Consider the following 21,850-nt stretch of genomic DNA (forward strand, 5'->3'; position numbering starts at 1 on the left):
AAGTAATTCATAGTGCATTTTAATCTGGGAGAATTAAGAAATGTACTTTTTATGATTTTTAAATGTTCAGGATAGTGATCCTTAAAGTATCTTATTTAGAATCAGTGCAGAATCCAAAAACAGAAGACAAGTCTTCAACAAAGAATAAGAGCAGGCAAATCTCCACCACAATAAATATCTGGGTCAAGGCACAGCTCTGCAATCATGGATACCCAGAAAAAGGTGACAACCCACATTGTAAGGTTGTATCAACGCTTTGGTAGGACATCAGGAAAAAACAGTCTGTCCAGGATCCACCAATTCAGCAATGATTTGTCTCACAAATTAATATCAGTAAACATCATAAAAACAAACAAACGGCAACTCTAAGTGTAAACCGTTTAATATAGAGTTTTCATAGTAAAAACAGCATAAAAAATAGCATAAAAGCAAAACTTACATACGGGGCCCATGCAATGGGAACCCCAAGAAAGTTGCACGCGTGTATGGGTCAGCAGTATAGGACAGTATAAAGGTGCCGCCTGTCTCCTTCCCGACCGGTTTCGCAAACTAGCGTCATCAAACTAGCGTGTAACGATTGGTGTCAGCAACACAGATTTTTCTGATTATTGGTGATCTGCAGTATCACCAATAATACAGATGCTATACCTGATTATGTGGTGATCTGCAGAATCACCAATAATAATAGTATAGCTAGACACAGGACACCTAATGTGGTATTGTGTTTGGTGCAACAGTAATTGGAGAAGTTATCTCCCGAGGAGCGGGAGATACAGACAATACTGCAGCCAAGGATCCCCTGAGGGGCAGGGGATTTAGACTGCACTGCAGCCAGTGGACACCTGAGAAGCAGAGACCACTGACGGTGTTGGAGAGTATGATCACCTGAAGAGCAGGTGATCAAGACTAAGCTCTAGCCTAGGATCCCCTGAGGAGCAGGGAATACAGACTGTACTGCAGCCAAGAATTCCCCGAGGAGCAGGGAATCGGACTGTACTGCAGCCAGTGGACCCCGGAGGAGCAGGGACCACTGACTATGCTGCAAGATGATCTCTTGAGGAGCAGGTGATCAGCAGATTCTGCTTGCAGCTAACAGGCACCTGAAGAGCAAGTGTCACAGACAGTACAGCAAGGCTGATCACCTAAGGGTTAGGAGACAGCCCTTAAGAACTCCCTCACTAGCAAGACCCACTAGTGAGGGCAGAAAGGTCAGACAATGCAAGGTCAGCAACGAACAGACAGATATAGTACAGAGGCGGAAAACTGATTCGGTATCAAGGTACAGGCAGTGTCGGCAACAGATCAGATAGGCAGAAGTACCGAATCAGTAAGCAAGAGAGTAGTCAGGAAGGCGAGAGATCATAACAGATAAACAGTAGTAATATAGCAATATCCTAGTCTAGGTGTGAAGTCCTTGGTTTCAACACCTGGGAACTAGACTAAAGGATGGTACACAAGTCTTAAAATACAATAGTACTTAAAGCTATTAACGGAATCTGACTAAGTGTGAATTCCCAGCTCCGGCTGGTTCTATCACACTGTAAGATCTGACTAGGGTCTGAGTGCTCACACGTAAGCATTCGCAACAGCAGACAACTCGCAACTGACAGGCAAGTCCTATATATACCCAGAGCGCTCCACAGCGCCGCCCCAGTCACTCAGCCAATCCGGAGCATAGCTGGAGTCAGCTGACTGGCTTGATCAGCTGACTCCCCTTTTACTTGCATAAAGGTCCTGTCGCCTGGCGCGCGCGCGTAGCTCTTAATCTGTGTGCACTAGAAGGACCAGGCGAACCAGCAGCATGTAGCTGCGCGGCAGAAGCCGCCGGCTGGAACGCGGAGATGGCCGCTATGCCGCTTGCCCATGCGGCGGCATCTCCGCTATTCTTTACATAGCGACTTTAATGCTGGCCATAAGAGAGAGCTGTCAGTACACACAGCGCATCCTACCTTGCTGAATATGGTGATGTGTAGCCACAGACCAGTCATCCATGCTCACATTGAAAGTGCCTCCAATAGGTATGTAGATATTAGAACTGGGCCATGGAGCAGAGGAACAAGGTCTGAGGAAACACATTTATACGCAGTTCCCGCTTGCGGGAAAACCCTTTCAACTATACAAGCAGCATTTTTTTTCTACCTAAGCATGCGGCATACCTTTGGCAGTAGAGCAGGACCGGCCACAAGTCAGCTAGGCAGGTGCCTGGGGCCTGATGGGTGTTGAGGGACCCAACCACCACCTTATTTGACCCCTCTTCCACTACATCTTACCAAAAAAGACTGACAAGAATAGCCAAAGCTACTACTTTGCCTTGGGCCCAATTTTGATTTAATACTTCTATACGGGGTATGCTGGAAAAGGATGTGCTCAATCACCATGACCTGGACTTACTGTCATGACTTGGTATGATCATCACTGTGACCTTGACTTGTTGTCATGACTTGGTGTGCTCATCACCATGACCTGGACTTACTGTCATGACTTGATGTGCTCATCATTGTGAACTGGGCTTGCTGTCATGACTTAGTGAGCTCATCACCGTGACCTGGACTTGCTGTCATGACTTGGTGTGATCATCACTGTGACCTGGATTTGCTGTTATGACTTGGTGAGCTCATCACCATGACCTGGACTTGCTGTCATGACTTAGTATGATCATCACTGTGACCTTGACTTGCTGTTATGACTTGGTGTGCTCATCACTGTGACCTGGACTTGCTGTCATGACTTGGTATGATCATAACCGTGACCTGGACTTGCTGTCATGACTTGGTGTGCTCATCACTGTGACCTGGGCTTGCTGTCATGACTTGGTATGATCATCACTGTGACCTTGACTTGCTGTTATGACTTGGTGTGCTCATCACTGTGACCTGGACTTGCTGTCATGACTTGGTATGATCATCACCGTGACCTGGACTTGCTGTCATGACTTGGTGTGCTCATCACCGTGACCTGGACTTGCTGTCATGACTTGGTATGATCATCACTGTGAACTTGACTTGCTGTCATGATGACTTGGTATGATCATCACCGTGACCTAGACATACTGTCATGACTTGGTGTGCTTATCACCGTGACCTGGACTTACTGTCATGACTTGGTGTGCTCATCACCATGACCTGGACTTACTGTCATGACTTGGTGTGCTCATCACCGTGACCTGGACTTGCTGTCATGACTTGGTGTGCTCATCACTGTGACCTGGGCTTGCTGTCATGACTTGGTGTGCTCATCACCGTGACCTGGACTTGCTGTCATGACTTGGTGTGATCATCACTGTGACCTGGACTTGCTGTCATGACTTGGTGAGCTCATCACCATGACCGGGACTTACTGTCATGACTTGGTGAGCTCATCACCGTGACCTGGACTTGTTGTCATGACTTGGTGTGCTCATAACTATGACCTGGACTTACTGTCATGACTTGATGTGCTCATCATTGTGACCTGGGCTTGCTGTCATGACTTGGTATGATCATCACCGTGACCTGGACTTACTGTCATGACTTGGTGTGCTCATCATTATGACCTGGGCTTGCTGTCATGACTTGGTATGATCATCACCGTGACCTGGACTTACTGTCAAGACTTGATGTGCTCATCATTGTGACCTGGGCTTGCTGTCATGACTTGGTGTGCTCATCACTGTGACCTGTACTTGCTGTCATGACTTAGTTTGCTCATCACCGTGACCTGGACTTGCTGTCATGACTTGGTTTGCTCATCACCATGACCGGGACTTACTGTCATGACTTGGTGTGCTCATCACCGTGACCTGGATTTGCTGTCATGACTTGGTATGATCATCACTGTGTCCTGGACTTGCTACTATGACTTGGTGAGCTCATCACCATGACCTGGACTTACTGTCATGACTTGGTGTGCTCATCACCGTGACCTGGACTTGCTGTTATAACTTGGTGAGCTCATCACCGTGACTTGGACTTGCTGTCATGGCTTGGTGTGCTCATCACTGTGAGCTGGACTTACTGTCATGACTTGGTGTGGGTTAGTGGCCCCCACTGTGCTTGGCTCCCCCAGCTGAAGCAATGAAGGCAGAGTATTGTGCACACGTGGAAGCTGAGCTGATATCTCACCTCATCCGCCATGCAGCATTTTCTGACCTCCTGTCCACCCAGCTCTCCTTCTAGCGTCCGTCATCTCTTCCTGTATCACGTGATTACACGAATGCAGTACTAGGGGGAGAGCTGAGTGGTGACAGGAGGTCGGACGACACTGTATGTGCAGGTGAGATATCAGCACAGCTTTCGCTTGCAGCGCAACACTCTGCATTTATCATTGGCTATGCTGGGGAGCCAAGCACAGCGGACAAAGGCGGCTGCACAGGGCTTCAGGTATCACCCCCCCCACCATGTCGACACCCAGGGTGAGCTGCCCCTGCTGCTTCCCCCTACGAACGCTGCTGGGTTGAACTTATAGTGAAGCGCATGATCAGTTTGTCAGGATATAGATTTGTAAGGCTCAGATTTGCTGGTTGTGGTCACTGGTCACATCCTGCTTCTGTCTCCTGAGATGGCTGCAGCCAAATCATGTTCTGCACTCTGCCGATATCATTCCCTTGTGACTCTGGGACACCAAAAGAGAATTTAGACCCATTTATTTCTCTCAGATATACTTTATTGGGCTGATGTGGGAAAACTGACTATAAACTTTCAAAATATTCTTCATAACAAGATATTAATAAAGTTATGATCTTAAATGACATCTGAAATGAGAGTGATATGGAGCCATATTTATTTCCATTTAAACAATACAAGTTCCCTGGAGCCCTGCTTGCCATTCTGGCAACAGTGGTGTCATTGCATACTGAGGCCTGGAACCCACTACAAATCCCTATTGTTAAACGCAATTGCCAGCGTTTTGTATGAGTGTTTTGTAAGCGATTTCATGAGAGTTTTCTAGCAATTTTGATAGCGATTTTAAAAAGTGTAAGCATTTTGCCAGCGATTGTGTATCGATTAGCGGTTTTAACTCTGATTGGTCCTTTCAATTAATTTAAATTTTTTTACAGTGCGTAGTAATTTCTAAACGCTAGAAAAATCGCTCTGTGTAGGTTTTGATAAGCAATGCCAGCGTTTATATACTTAACATCGCAGAAACGCTAAACGGTAACGCTAAACGCGAAAAATGCTGCATGTCCTGTGTTTTGCAATTTGGTAATCGCAATCACTCCAGTGGAATTTTGCCCATCCATTAACATTAGCTGAGCGTTTAGGGAAATCGCTAGTGGTTTGAATCGCTCCCTAAACGCTCACAAAATCGCTCTAGTGGGTTTGAGCCCTTAGGTGTCGGAAATCACTGAATATTTGGCATGTTGGATGCTTAGCAAACATCCTGCAGGGTCTATGGCTTACAGTATTAGAGGCAGAGGATCAGCAGGACAGCCAGGCAACTGGTGTTGCTTAAAGGAAACCAGAGATAAAGAAACAAAAGTTAGTTATACATACCTGGGGCTTCCTGCAGGTCCAGAAACCCTGATGGCTCCCACGCCGCGGTCTTCAGCCTTCCCCGTTCGCCGCACCGGCTCACGGACTTCCAGGGGGCGTGGCCAGCCTACGCAAGTGAAGTGCGCTCCTTGCGTATCTCTCCAGCAGCCGCTGGAGAGGTACGCAAGGAGTGCACTTCAGCTACGCCTTGACTGGCCAGTCGGCTGAAGTCACGGGAACCGGTGTGGCAAACGGGGAAGGCTGAGGACCGCGGCGTGGGAGCCATCAGGGTTTCTGGAGCTGTGGAAAGCCCCAGGTATGTATAACTAACTTTTAATTCTTTATCTCTGGTTCTCTTTAAAAATAAATATATATGTCAGTTTCCTTGTCCCTTTCACGTCAGGTGAGAGGGATATCATGCATTCTTACTTCTTATTACTTGTATTGTGTTGTCCGACACCCCTATTCTCATTGTCTGTAACCTTATTCATTACCTAGTGCTGCGTAATATGATTTGCATTTGGCTGCAGGCAAACAGTCGCATGAAAGAGAGAGGTACAGTCAGTGGGAGATCAAAAGCCATTTCATACCTTACAGCATGTGGCGCTTCATCATTGATCCTGATGAAGTACCACATGCTGTAAGGTGAGAAACGGCGTCGATCTCCCACTGCCTATCCCTCTCTCCCTCATGCTACTATTTGCCTGTAATTGATTTTAACTACTTGAGGACCCTGGGCTTACACCCCCCTAGTGACCAGGCTATTTTTTACAATTAAGGCCACTGAAGCTTCAAGGCCTCACTGCAGGGCCGCACAACTCAGCACACAAGTGATTCCCCCCCCCCTTTTTCTGCCCACCAACAGAGCTTTCTGTTGGTGGGCTGTGAACCCTGCTGGGATGTTTATTTATTTCTAAATAAATATTTATTTTTATGTTCTTAAAATAAAAATGCCTATTTTTTTTTTTTTAAATCCCTGCACTTCCTCCGCCCGCCAACCGCGCGATACGCTTTCATAGGCTTTAGCAGATCACTTTCCTGCCTCCACTTTATGGCTCATTTTACTCTGGGAGAAATTTACTTATTCATTTGTATGTGTTTTAAATTTTAAGATTTTCGCGATGGTTCCTCTTTAAGCATGGCTACCACCTGAGGGAAAAAGCTGTTCCTGTGCCTGGAAGTTTTTGTTGCAACTGACCGGTATCTGACTCTTCAAGGCAAGAGCTGGAAGATGGGGTGAGGAGGGTGAGAGGATTCAGAGGCAATCTTGATCGCTCTCTTTCTGCACCTGCTAGCGTAAAGTTCCTGCAGGGAAGGTAAGCTACAAGGAAAAAAAAAAGCTACAATGGGGTATCGTTTGGTGATTCATGAACCTCAGTCTCCATACATGCCTACTGAAATGGCTCTGCATTTTGGCAAACTGTCCAGTGGACACATAGGTTTCTTTTATGTAAGTAACATTTTCCACATTTAGATCACGAAAAAGGCCTTTCACTGGCATGGCTACTTTGGTGTTCAGCAAGCTGCGATTTACTGATGAACAATTTATTACACTTCAAACATGCAAATGTTTCCTTGCTAATGTGAGAAATCTGATGAGCATGGAGTTCTAACTTTGTTCCGAAACCTGTTCTGCACTCGAAGCAGGAAAACGACTTCTCACGTCTGTGTATTTTTAAGTGGGCATTGAGGTTCCCTTTTGTGGAAAAATTCTTACCGCATTCGGTACACAAGAAAGGCTTTTCACCAGTGTGGACTCTCTCATGATTGATGAGATTTGACTTTACGGTAAACAGTTTCTGACACACAGAACAGGAAAACAGTTTTTCAGGAGTGTGAATAGTCTCATGTTTAAGCAGAAGAGATTTTCTCGGGAAAGATTTCTCACACTCGGAGCATGAAAACATCTCACCAGTGTGAAGTCGCTGGTGTAGAACAAGTTCAGGTTTGGTTCTGAAGGCCTTCTCGCACTCAGAGCATGAAAATGGCTTCTCGCCAGTATGGCGCTTGAAATGGGCTTCAAGCTTTTCTATTTGGGAAAAACATCTGCCGCATTCTGGACAAGAAAAGGGCTTTCCAATGATGTGGAGTTTTAGATGGGACTTCAGGCTTCTTGTCTGTGCAAAACATCTCCCACACTGAAGACACAAGAAGGGTTTCTCTCCAGTGTGACCTCTCTGGTGGGCAAGAAGTTGAGACTTCTTCGTAAACTGTCTCTCACACTCTGAGCATGAAAACACCTCTCCGGTGTGAAGTCTCTGGTGCAAGACAAGTTGTGGTTTTGTCGGGAATGATTTCTCGCACTGAAAGCAGGAGAACGGCTGCTCTCCAATGTGAAGCTTCAAGTGGACATTGAGGTTACCTTTTCGTGGAAAACATTTCCCACACTCTGGGCATGAAAAGGGTTTTTCGCCGGTGTGGACTCTCTGGTGCACAGCCAGTTCAGACTTCTTCGCAAATAGTTTTTCACACTCCGAGCATGAAAAGACCTCCTTGCCGGTGTGAAGTTTTTGGTGCAGAAAGAATTCCGCCTTGGTGGACAATGATTTCTTACACTCCAAGCATGGAAATAACAGATCATTGCTGTGTGTTTTCAAATGGTCTCTGAGGCTTCTTTTCAACGAGAAACACTTGGCACACTCAGAACATGAAAAGGGCTTCTCACCGCTGTGAATTCTCTGATGTAGAACAAGTTGAGGATTCTTTCTGAATGATTTCCCACACTCCAAGCAGGAAAATGGCTTCTCATCGGTGTGGAGCTGCAAATGGACATTAAGGTTTCCTTTCTGTGTGAAGCATTTCCCACACTCAGAGCAGGAGAAGGGCTTCTCACCAGTGTGTCCCCTCTCATGTATAACAAGTTGATATTTTGTTTTGAAGGACTTCTTGCAATCAGAGCATGAATAGGGCCTCTGGTTGGTGTGCAGTTTTAAATGGGTATTGAGGATTCCTTTACGTGAAAAAGATTTCCCGCACTCAGAACATGAAAAGGGTTTCTCCCCAGTGTGAATTCTCTGGTGTACAACGAGATTAGCCTTTATCGTGAAGGTCTTATCACACTCAGAGCACGCAAACATCTTCTCGCCAGTGTGAACTCTCTGGTGTAGAACAAGATTTGCCTTTATTGTAAATGATTTCTCACACTCTGAGCACCCAAACTTCTTCACTCTTCGCAGTGTATTGAGGGCAGATTCCGATTTAGAAGATGAAGTCTCCTCTACGGAATGCTTGTGATTTTGTGCAGGGATGAGAGTCTTTTGATGAGCACCAGGAGATTTAGATGTTCTAATAGCTATATCTGAGGATTCAGAAGGAGTATCCTCAGGGGTGGAATCCTTTGAATCATTGGCATGGCAAGTCATTTGATATTTTGCTTGAGTGATTGAGGTTCCCTCCGAAGAACTTTGTTTAGAACCATGGACTTCTGCATTACAATTCGGTAACGACAAAAAGGAACCATTGTGGACATAGTGACCATCTGTTAGAAAGAAACATTTGTAAATAAAATCACATTCCACATTTCTCTATAAAGTAAAATCAAAGTGAGACAGAGGGAACAAGAGGATTTTTTTACTTACCTGGGGCTTCTTCCAGCCCCCTGTGATCTGTCAGCCCCCTTGATGTCCTCCTAGTCCAACCCATCATAATAATTGCAGTATTTGTATAGCGCCTTTCTCCTGTCAGACTCAAAGCGCTTGCGAGGCAGCCACTAGAGCGCACTCAGTAGGCAGTAGCAGTGTTAGGGAGACTTGCCCAAGAAACTCCTTACTGAATAGATGCTGGCTTACTGAACAGGCAGAGCCGAGATTTGAACCCAGGTCTCCTGTGTCAGAGGCAGAGCCCTTAACCATTACACTATCCATCATGCTGCTGTGAAGTCTGCGATTCAGCTGAGTTGTGGGCTACTGTCCATACACTGTTCCAGGCCACATGCCTCCTCATTGGGACTCCCATACTTGGGAGCATTCTAGACAGGGGCAGTTACTAGTCTTAACTAACTGCGCATGTACAGAATGCCCCGGCCACAGGAGCGTGATCATGGAGGTGCACAGACGAAACCACACATGCACAGTGGACTTTAAGGGGTAGAGCATTAAGGTAGATGTTGGAAAATAGGGGGTTGGAAGAAGCCCCAGGTAAGTACAAAATAATTTTGTTCCCTTCGTCACAGGTTCACTTTAACTCGATCAATCGGTTAGTTTGCATAATAACTGGTTATGCTGAAAAAAAACCAATATAAGTGGTCCATGGTTATTTTACATAACAATTAAAAAGGGTTCAACTCTGACAAAACATTTAATAAAAACGTGTTTTCCTACTTTTTTTTACCAATACGGGTATCATTTTTGCTTTTGTGCACAAGTATTATCTTCCGTTTACAAATTACAAGTTCCCATTTATTGCATGGCTGCTATATTTACACAATATATTATAATGTACACATTGAGAATTTGTCTTCTGTGTATACTTTCTGCTTGTGTTCAGCTAAAGCACTGCTAGCAATGTTTACTAATAGTGGCTGATAAGGTAACATAAAAAAGACAATGTAATCACTTACTCAACCTCAGCATTCAGCTTTACACTGCAGTGTTGTGTTTCACTGTTTGAATGCTGCTACCAGTAGAATGGAGAATACTCTTCAAGATTGGACTGCTGACATTCAAATCCCTGCACAGTCTGGGCCCTAGATACATGAAGGACTTGCTGAAGCTGCACCACACCTCTCACAACCTCAGATCAGCAAGTTCTATAAACTTGGTCACTCCCAGAGTGCACCTCAAAAAATCTGGAGATAGAGCCTTCTGTCATGCTGCCCCTACTCTTTGGAACTCCCTACCACACCCAGTAAAGACAGCACCATCCCTGGAGCTATTCAAATCCAGACTAAAAAGCCACCTGTTTAGTCTGGCATTTCCAGATTTATAAAATTCTTCCTCTGTACCACGATGGTCGGAGCCATGCTTATGCGCTTTGAGTCCCACGGGAGAAAATCGCTTTACATATGTTATTTGTTGTTGTTGTTGTTTTCACATAAATTTTTTATTAGCACTGTCCTCTCATTTTTGGCCACAAGAAGGCGCTTATCCCTTTTCGGCGCTGCCCAATGCATGTAATAGCAGCCATTTAATAAGTGTGGACTGCTTGGGCAGGGGTAGAAGGGAGACGCCATCCTCCAGGAAGCTCTAGCTGGAACGCGTATGCGTTCCAGTGTGCTATTGGAGATTTTTTGAGGAAGTGGGCGGTCTCTATCGGCGCGACCGCGCTGAACGCTGACTTTGAAGTGTATTTAACACCCGGCCAGCATCCAGCCCACACTAGAGCCTCCGTGGAAGCGCATATCTGCGCGAAACGGCTGAAAGGCCCACAGTACCCAGCACCCACCGCTACCCACACTGCTTCACTGACTGGTATGTTTCAGCTCTTACACTGCTATGTGTTTTTTTTATGCAACTGTCACAATATGGATTAAATAGCTGAATGCAGTGCCGGTCTCCTCTCCTCTCTCTTCCTTCTTTTGTATAGCAACGCTACGTTTTACACCAGAGCACGCAATCACAACCATATTGTATGAAGCATAGTGGGCCCTGCCAACTCCCCACTCAAGACTAAACCCTCTGTTGCAGTGCCAACCTTCACATCTTTTTACACCGTAATGGTTAAGGGCTCTGCCTCTGATGCAGGAGACCAGGGTTTGAATCTCGGCTCTGCCTGCTCAGTAAGCCAGCACCAATTAAGTAGGAGACCTTAGACACTGCTACTGCCTATAGAGCGCGTCCTAGTGGCTGCAGCTCTGGCGCTTTGAGTCCGCCAGGAGAAAAGCGCAATATAAATGTTATTTGTCTTTGTCTATATAGTTTTAGGATTTTTATGAAAAACAGATCACATCTTAAAGTGTACCTGAGCCTAACCTCGAGTCAAAAATCAGATACCTCTGGATCTTGCAGAGGCTTCTCATCCTCCAGACCACCATACTCTTCATGCAGGAGTACGGCTATGCTACATCTGTGTGGTGTAGCCGTGTCTGGGCAGTAAGACGGCATGTTCACCAGAGGTTCTGTGCTACTGTCCAGGCGTGGCTGTACTCACACAGGAGCATTCATTTATGAAGAAAAGTGTGATCAACTGATCATAAACTTCAGGAGGGTCCCGGGCGTGACGTGAGAAGACTGCAGGATTCTTAGGTAAGTATCTGGTTCTTGACCTGAGGTTCCCCTCGGGTTAACTTAAAGGACAACTGAAGTGAGAAGAATATGGAGGCTTCCATATTTATTTTCTCTTAAACAAAACCAGTTTCCTGGCAGTCCTGCTGATCTATTTGGCTGAAGAAGTGTTTGAATCACATCAAAAACAAGCATGCAGCTAATCTTGTGAGATCTGACAATAATGTCAGAAACACCTGATCTGCTGCATGCTTGTTCAGGGTCTATGGCTAAAAGTATTAGAGGCAGATGATCAGGAGCACAGCCAGGCAATGTGCATTGCTGAAAAGGAAATAAATATGGCAGCCTCCATATCATTTTTGCTTCAGTTGTCCTTTAAACTCAGATTGAAACAGCACAGAAAATTCACAAGAATTTACTTGTAAGCACCTCAAGGTTTGTAAACCTCAAGTCAGTTGTGATCATGTGAAATATTTCTGCCTTTCGTATTTAAAACTTACCAGTGACAATATCTAGACCAGATTTTTCCTGTTTAGTTGTCCATGTCATGTCAACCTCCTCTGCAGTCTGTTGATCACTCCTCACATACATCTCTTCTTCTTCCTCTTTACTTGTCCTCATCATGTCACCCTCCTCCACAGACTGCTGATCACTCCTCACATATGTCTCTTCTTCTTCCTCTTTACTAGTCCTCATCATGTCACCCTCCGCCATAGACTGCTGATCACTCCTCACATATGTCTCTTCTTCTTCCTCTTTACTAGTCCTCATCATGTCACCCTCCGCCATAGACTGCTGATCGCTCCTCACATACATCTCTTCTTCCTCTTTACTTGTCCTCATCATGTCACCCTCCTCCATAGACTGCTGATCACTCCTCACATACATCTCTTCTTCCTCTTTACTTGTCCTCATCATGTCACCCTCCTCCATAGACTGCTGATCGCTCCTCACATACATCTCTTCTTCCTCTTTACTTGTCCTCATCATGTCACCCTCCTCCATAGACTGCTGATCACTCCTCACATATGTCTCTTCTTCTTCCTCTTTAATTGTTCTCATCATGTCACCCACCTCCATAGACTGCTGATCACTCCTCACATATATCTCTACTTCTTCCTCTTTGATTTCAATTTTTATATCAGTTTGTCGCTCTAATAGTAAAACATCAAAGAACAAATGTGAGAATTATTACATTGACAACATGCAGAAATACATATAATGTCTTACAGCGAGAAGATATTTGCAAATTCTTATCTAAACAATTGGTTCAACCTACCTGATGGGGAATGGTTTGATCTTCCTGTGGACAATTCCAGGCATAAAGAGGACCTGTACATCTCCCTGGTGGGTTTCTGTTACTGGATCCATCTGTAGGAAACACATTGACTGACTGAATATGGTATATTGTCTCTATGTGATTATCAGATGATGGGGGGATCTAGTTGGACCCTCCGTACTGCTCTCTCCTTTACAAGAAATTAAAATCTCTCTTACCCGGTGATGTGAGGGGCGGATGATTCTCCATCATGGTATCCTTGTAGAGATGAGCGTAATGGAGTAATTACGATTTCGCGAAATTTCGCGTAATTAGTGTAATTACGTTTATGGCCGTAAGTCGTAATGAAGAAGGATTTCGTGAAATTTCGCGTAACCGTAATTTTCGTGTAAGTTTCGCAATGGAACTGTTATTACGAAATTAATGCGTAAGGTCATGCTCCCGAAGCGGAAAAGTTGACGCATGTATCAATGTTAGGTAGCCGCCGACTTTAAGGGTTAATAGCAAAGCCCCCTTAAATGCTAAGAGCCTCAAATTTGGAGAATATATTAAGGAGATCAGGAGGAATAAGAGGAAAAAAATTTTTTCAAAAAGACCTTATAGTTTTTGAGAAAATCGATTTTTAAGTTTCAAAGGAAAAATGTAAACATTTAAAAACCCGCCGACTTTAACGGTTAATAGCAAAGCCTGCTTAAAGTTTAGGAACACCAAATTCCCAGGGTATATTAAGGGGATCAGTGGGAATAAGAGGAAAATTTTTTTTTTCAAAAAGACCTTATAGTTTTTGAGAAAATCGATTTTTAAGTTTCAAGGGCAAAAATGTCTTTTAAATGCAGAAAATGTCAGTTTTTTTTGCACAGGTAACAATAGTGTATTATTTTCATAGATTCCCCCAAGTGGGAAGAGTTTTACTTACTTCGTTCTAGGTGTGTGGGAAATATAAAAAAAAAACGACGTGGGGTCCCCCCTCCCAGACCTCTTTAACCCCTTGTCCCCCATGCAGGCTGGGATAGCCAGAATGCGGAGCACCGGCCGCGTGGGGCTCCGCACCCTGACTATACCAGCCCGCATGGTCCATGGATTGGGGGGTCTCGGAAGGGGAGGGGCAGCCAAGCTTTCCCCTCCCCCTCCGAGCCCTTGTCCAATCCAAGGACAAGGGGCTCTTCTCCACCTCCGATGGGCGGTGGAGGTGGAGGCCGCGATTTCCTGGGGGGGAGGTTCATGGTGGAATCTGGGAGTCCCCTTTAAAAAGGGGTCCCCCAGATGCCCACCCCCCCTTCCAGGAGAAATGAGTATAGAGGTACTTGTACCCCTTACCCATTTCCTTTAAGAGTTAAAAGTAAATAAACACACAAACACTTAGAAAAAGTATTTTAATTGAACAAAAAACATAACCACGAAAAAAGTCCTTTAATATTCTTAATTAACCATTAATACTTACCTGTCCCTTTAAATAAATGATCCCTCGAAATAGCCTCGGAAAAGTTCTATCAGTTACAATGTAACAAAGTTATTACAATGTAACAACTTTGTTACATTGTAACTACGCCGCACCCGACGTCACTCGCCGCTCAGCCGCCGCAGCAATTACGCGTCCGTGCAGGACGCGAAGTCCCCGCAGCTCCCGCTGTCCACCCCGCCCACATCTGTCACCCACATGTCACCCACATGTGGGTGACATGTGGGTGACATGTGGGAGAGGCGGGGAGGGCAGCGGAGCCGGCGGGGACTTAGCGTCCTGCACGGACCCGACAGAGCTCTGAGCTATATAGCTCAGAGCTCTGAGAAGCATCTTTGTATTTTGGCTCCAAGGAGCCCCATTGGTCCTTAGCAGACCAATGGGGTTCCTTCAAATCAGAAGGAACCCCATTGGTCTGCTAAGGACCAATGGGGCTCCTTGGAGCCAAAATACAAAGATGCTTCTCAGAGATCTGAGCTATATAGCTCAGAGCTCTGTCGGGTCCTGCAGCACAGACGCGGAGGCGGCGGCGGCGGTGAGTGACGTCGGGTGCGGCGTAGTTACAATGTAACAAAGTTGTTACATTGTAATAACTTTGTTACATTGTAACTGATAGAACATTTCCGAGGATATTGCGTGGGATCATTTATTTAAAGGGACAGGTAAGTATTAATGGTTAATTAAGAATATTAAAGGACTTTTTTCGTGGTTATGTTTTTTGTTCAATTAAAATACTTTTTCTAAGTGTTTGTGTGTTTATTTACTTTTAACTCTTAAAGGAAATGGGTAAGGGGTACAAGTACCTCTATACTCATTTCTCCTGGGAGGGGGGGTGGGCATCTGGGGGACCCCTTTTTAAAGGGGACTCCCAGATTCCACCATGAACCTCCCCCCCAGGAAATCGCGGCCTCCACCTCCACCGCCCATCGGAGGTGGAGAAGAGCCCCTTGTCCTTGGATTGGACAAGGGCTCGGAGGGGGAGGGGAAAGCTTGGCTGCCCCTCCCCTTCCGAGACCCCCCAATCCACGGACCATGCGGGCTGGTATAGTCAGGGTGCGGAGCCCCACGCGGCCGGTGCTCCGCATTCTGGCTATCCCAGCCTGCATGGGGGACAAGGGGTTAAAGAGGTCTGGGAGGGGGGACCCCACGTCGTTTTTTTTTTATATTTCCCACACTCAGAACGAAGTAAGTAAAACTCTTCCCACTTGGGGGAATCTATGAAAATAATACACTATTGTTACCTGTGCAAAAAAAACTGACATTTTCTGCATTTAAAAGACATTTTCGCCCTTGAAACTTAAAAATCGATTTTCTCAAAAACTATAAGGTCTTTTTGAAAAAAAAAATTTTCCTCTTATTCCCACTGATCCCCTTAATATACCCTGGGAATTTGGTGTTCCTAAACTTTAAGCAGGCTTTGCTATTAACCGTTAAAGTCGGCGGGTTTTTAAATGTTTACATTTTTCCTTTGAAACTTTAACATCGATTTTCTCAAAAACTATAAGGTCTTTTTGAAAAAAAAAATTTTCCTCTTATTCCTCCTGATCTCCTTAATATATTCTCCAAATTTGAGGCTCTTAGCATTTAAGGGGGCTTTGCTATTAACCCTTAAAGTCGGCGGCTTTTTTATATTATACGGAGCGTTACGGTTTAACGCGAAATTACGGTAGCGTTTAATGCGAAATTACGGCATGAACGAAACGCGAAATTTCGCGTTGAAAATTACGCTTACGGTATTTTCAATTACGATTTTAATGGCAATTACGCTACTGTAATTTCGCATCGTAATCGCAAATTTCGCATGCGTAATTTTAGTAATGCGAAATTTCGAAAATTTCAGCTCATCTCTATTCCTTGTAGAGGTCCTTGTGTCCTTTTATATACAGCCACTCCTCCACGGAGAAATAGATGGTGACATCCTGACACCTTATAGAAACCTGACACACACAATGATACAGTCAACACACAGACACTCCGCTTGCTGTTACTGGATGATGTCCCATAATTCCCAGCACCGCTCACCTCTCCAATCTGCAGAAGTAAGGCAAAGTTTGGCTTGTGGAATCTGCCTCTTGTTTCTGCCAGGGGGCGAGGTTGTCTTGTCAGAGAGATACTTCTCTTGGTGTCGGAGTGATGATGGGGACTGCAGTGGTCAACAGACCTCACCTCACAGAAGAAAGAACCAGTACAGGAAGAACACTATCACCAGAGGACTTTTCCAGATTGCCCATCTTAAAATGCAGTATGATCAGTATATGTGTATTGTTGCTTTGGTCCCATCAGCTTAAATGGAGCAGAGGTTATGTGACTGATGGGCAGACGTGTGAAGCAGAAGGTGCTGCCAGTGAAATCACGGGGAAGATGGAAGAGTGGGACACAGCTGTAGACATGGATGGAATTAAAGGAGCACTAACCTCCCCCTTCCCTACAGGCAGCCTTTAGTAAGAGCTGGGAAAAGCACCACCCCTCCCCCCACATCACATCCCCTCAAGCCTTGGAGTGTGGGTAGTGCCAGAAAACAATATGGCCGCCGAGGGACTGAAAGGCTGTTCCTCTCATAGGTCATCATGGGGTCAGCAAAACAGCACCGGCCATTTTCTTGTAGCCAAGCTGTGCCAGCAGGACCTGCAGGGTGAAAATGTCTTGTTAAACAGTACATCAGAGGTTCTCAAACTGGGTGCCGCGGCACCCTGGTGCGCCGTGAACAGATCCCAGGGGTGCCGCGGCTGTCCTCCTAATCACGTGTATCAAATCCTCTGCAGGACGTCACAATACTGCTCTGCCCAGTGCCTGTAAAATCATCAGATGCAGGCTGGCTGTGCCTGCACGTGCAGAGAGCCAGCAAGCCTGAGTTAATCCCTCCCCGCCCCCTGTTCATTGTTTCACAGCACAGTGAAGGGGGAGAGGATCTTTACCACAATGGTTGGCCAGACGGACTAGCCCCGCCTCCATACGTAGTACAGCTAGAGATGCGAGGTGGGAGTTTATGAATCCAGAAAGGAGCTAATGGTTCCAGCCTTTTCTGCACTAGTCCAGGGACAGCAGGGAGAAAGCCAGAGCAAGGTGGAATGTGAATGCTGCATCTCTTCACTGTCAGCCTACAACGCTGTCTGCCTGCCCGCCCTTCTGCAGCAAAGATTTTGCACATCCTTATTAGTATGTGCAAAATCTTTGCTGCATCTCTTTCTGACACATAAGTAACTTAAATGTGCCTTCACTCTGCTGCCCACCATCCCCTCACTCTGCTGCCCACCTTCCCCTCACTCTGCTGCCCACCTTCCCCTCACTCTGCTGCCCACCTTCCCCTCACTCTGCTGCCCACCTTCCCCTCACTCTGCTGCCCACCTTCCCCTCACTCTGCTGCCCACCAACCCTTCACTCTGCTGCCCACCAACCCTTCACTCTGTCTCTGCTGCTCACCACCCCCTCACTCTGCTGCCCACCAACCCTTCACTCTGCTGCTCACCACCCCTCACTCTGCTGCCCACCACCCCTCACTCTGCTGCCCACCACCCCTCACTCTGCTGCCCACCAACCCTTCACTCTGCTGCTCACCACCCCCTCACTCTGCTGCCCACCACCCCTCACTCTGCTGCCCACCACCCCTCACTCTGCTGCCCACCAACCCTTCACTCTGCTGCCCACCAACCCTTCACTCTGCTGCTCACCACCCCCTCACTCTGCTGCTCACCACCCCTCACTCTGCTGCCCACCACCCCTCACTCTGCTGCCCACCAACCCTTCACTCTGCTTCCCACCACCCCCTCACTCTGCTACCCACAACCCCACTCACTCTGCTGCCCACCATCCCCCTCACTCTGCTGCCCACCACTCTTCACTCTGCTGCATCCCCTCACTCTGCTGCCCACCACTCTTCACTCTGCTGCTCACCACCCCCTCACTCTGCTGCCCACCACCCCTCACTCTGCTGCCCACCACCCCCTCACTCTGCTGCCCACCAACCCTTCACTCTGCTGCCCACCAACCCTTCACTCTGCTGCCCACCACCCTCTCACTCTGCTACCCACCATCCCCCTCACTCTGCTGCCCACCACTCTTCACTCTGCTGCATCCCCTCACTCTGCTGCCCACCACTCTTCACTCTGCTGCTCACCACCCCCTCACTCTGCTGCCCACCACCCCTCACTCTGCTGCCCACCACCCCCTCACTCTGCTGCTCACCACCCCCTCACTCTGCTGCTCACCACCTCTCACTTTGCTGCCCACCACTCTTCACTCTGCTTCCCACCACCCCCTCACTCTGCTACCCACAACCCCACTCACTCTGCTGCCCACCATCCCCCTCACTCTGCTGCCCACCACTCTTCACTCTGCTGCATCCCCTCACTCTGCTGCCCACCACTCTTCACTCTGCTGCCCACCACCCCCTCACTCTGCTACCCACCACCCCCTCACTCTGCTGACCACCACCCCCTCACTCTGCTGCCCACCACCCCCTCACTCTGCTGCCCACCACCCCCTCACTCTGCTGCCCACCACCCTCTCACTCTGCTACCCACCACCCCCTCACTCTGCTGCCCACCACTCTTCACTCTGCTGCCCACCACCCCCTCACTCTGCTGCCCACAAACCCCTCACTCTGCTGCCCACCACCCTCTTTGGATACACGTGACTGGGAGCGCAGACGCAGTACCCCTGAGGTGGGTGTGCCTCAATATGGCAACCGGTTTTGTCAAGGGGTGCCTTGAAAATTTTTTAGAGTCATAAAGGGTGCCTTGACCTGGAAAAGTTTGAGAACCCCTGCAGTACATGTATGTTTACCTCCATTCAACCCTCCTAATTACTACAGATAACCCTTAGCGGTATCCTTCCCTTTACTACCCATTAACCCTTTACTGTATCACCCCATTACTATATGTTAACCCTTTACTGTACTCATTCCATTTCTATAAATTAACCCTTAACTGTACCTCACCCATCACTATATAGTAACCCTTTACTGTAGCCCTCCCATTATTATATATTAACCCTTTACTGTACCCATCCTATTACTATACATTGACCCTTTAATCTATCCCTCTCATTTCTATACATTAGCCCTTTACTGTATCCCTCCCATTAATATACTTTAACCATGTATTTTATTACTCCCATTACTATACATTAAACCTTTACTGTATCACTATCCTTACTTTACATTACCCTTTACTGTATTCCTCACATTACTGTACATTAACCCTTTACTCTATTACTCCCATTAGTAGACAAGACAAGACAAGACAAATAACATTTATATCGCGCTTTTCTCCTGGCGGACTCAAAGCGCCAGAGCAGCAGCCACTAGGACGCACTCTATAGGCAGTAGCAGTGTTAGGGAGACTTGCCAAAGGTCTCCTACTGAATAGGTGCTGGCTTACTGAACAGGCAGAGCAGATTTGAACCCTGGTCTCCTGTGTCAGAGGCAGCGCCCTTAACCATTACACCATCCAGCTAGCGGCTGCAGCTCTTGGACGCTTTGAGTCCAACAGGTGGAAAGCGCTACATAGTGCAAATGTTACACTGGCAAAATGTTGCGACATTAACCATGTACTGTATCCCTCTCTTTACTATACATTAACCCTTATTTATTCCTTCCATTACTATACATTAACCGATTATGGGAATCTTTCCCATTACTTTGCTTTAACCCTTTATTGCATGTCTGCCATTACTATACTGTAACCCCCTGCTTTATTCCTCCCATGACTGTAGTTTACCCCCTTAATGCACTTCTCCAGTTACTGTACACTAACCTTTTATTGCATGTCTGCAAAGTGGAAGTTTTGCTAACTGCTGATGATCACCTGGATTTCTTAATAAGATTTGGTGGGTGGTGATTATATTAACCCTTACTGTATCCTTATTTCCATACTGTACCCCTCTCATTACTATACATTAACATTTAACGGTACAGCTCCTGCTACTAAACATTAACCCTAAACTGTACGGCCATGTTCACATTATCAAATGCAGATGGCCATGCGATCGGAACGCGTACGAACGCACGCCATCTGCGTTTGCATGCGTTGCGTGGCTGATGCCCATTAACTAAAAGTAAATGGGTCAGCCGCGCGTTTTGGGAAAAAATGCACGTAGCATGTGTTTGCGCACCGCACTGCAGTGGTGCTCAGCAGAGCTCGAATATTCGAGTAGCTCGAATATTCGAGCTCTTTTTCAGGTATTCGAGCTCGGTATTCGAGCTCCGAATAGCTGGAGCTATTCGAATGGGCTATCCGAGTACACTCGAATAGCCCATTCACTATTCGAGCTATTCGAGCAACTCGGCGCTATTCGAGCTCGGTACCGAGCTCGAATAGCGTCATAGCCCAGATTGATGTCCTTAGAGCCAATCAGAGGGCTCCCAGGCCCTCTGACGGCAGCCAATCACAGAGGGGGACCCTGGCCAGCCCCTACCCTATAAATAGCGGCCGCCATGTTCCGTTTCTCCATGCTTGCCTGAGACTTGTACAGAGAGAGAGTTGCTCCTTTGTGCTTTGGCTTAGCAAGTGCTCTATTGTGATCATTTACCTAGCGTTTTTGCTCACCTACACCTGCCATATACACCTATATTGTTGTTAGTTAGATAGACATTGTATTTTAGTTAGTAGCTTGTGTGTTACATTAGAGACAGGCAGCTGCTGCAAGCTTACAGGTTTAGGCCTCAGGGGGGCCTTGCCTCTGTGGGCAGCTGTCCTCTGTTTATTTCTCTCATCTATACCAGTATTTCTGCTGTCCTTTACTAATAGTATTGTAGTTATACTGTACTAGGAGTAGGACACTCACTGACTGTCACTGTTTATAGGCTACTAGCTAGCTCCTGCGTGTGTGCACTCACTCACTGTCTGTGTGTACACACACTCTATTTCCTTCTGATTACTGATAGATTATTGTTAGTTAGTTGTACTTACTTACTACTTATACTCTTACTGTACCCGTAGGGACACTCACTGTCACTGTTCATATAGGCTACTAGCTCCTGCGTGTGCGCACTGCACTCACTGTCTGAGTGTACACACACAACACACACTCTATTTCCTTCTGATCGCTGATTGATTATCGTAATTAGTTAGTTCTACTTACTGTTACTACTTACTCTTACTGTACTAGGAGTCTAGGACACTCAGTCACTGTCCATAGGCTACTAGCTCCTGCGTGCGTGCACTCACTGTCTGAGTGTACACACACCCACACTCCATTTCCTTCTGATCGCTGATTGATTATTGTAATTAGTTAGTTCTACTTACTGTTACTACTTACTCTTACTGTACTAGGAGTCTAGGACACTCAGTCACTGTGTTCATAGGCTACTAGCTCCTGCGTGCGTGCACTCACTGTCTGAGTGTACACACACCCACACTCCATTTCCTTCTGATCGCTGATTGATTATTGTAATTAGTTAGTTCTACTTACTGTTACTACTTACTCTTACTGTACTAGGAGTCTAGGACACTCAGTCACTGTGTTCATAGGCTACTAGCTCCTGCGTGCGTGCACTCACTGT

General features: G+C 46.5%; 1 protein-coding gene across 1 annotated transcript; it reads right to left on the reverse strand.

Moving 5' to 3' along the window:
- Positions 1–6,103: 6,103 nt before the first annotated feature.
- LOC137535254 (zinc finger protein 271-like) lies at positions 6,104–16,799 on the reverse strand. Its single transcript, XM_068257070.1, has 4 exons — positions 16,372–16,799; positions 12,891–12,982; positions 12,112–12,765; positions 6,104–8,928 (listed from the first exon to the last, which is right to left on the reverse strand). Exons 2-4 carry the CDS (start codon positions 12,949–12,951, stop codon positions 6,926–6,928), a joined length of 2,718 nt encoding a protein of 905 aa, XP_068113171.1. The 5' UTR covers positions 12,952–12,982; positions 16,372–16,799; the 3' UTR covers positions 6,104–6,925.
- Positions 16,800–21,850: the final 5,051 nt, after the last annotated feature.

This window comes from Hyperolius riggenbachi, chromosome 10, assembly GCF_040937935.1.
Source record: "Hyperolius riggenbachi isolate aHypRig1 chromosome 10, aHypRig1.pri, whole genome shotgun sequence".
Taxonomy (NCBI): Eukaryota; Metazoa; Chordata; class Amphibia; order Anura; family Hyperoliidae; genus Hyperolius; species Hyperolius riggenbachi.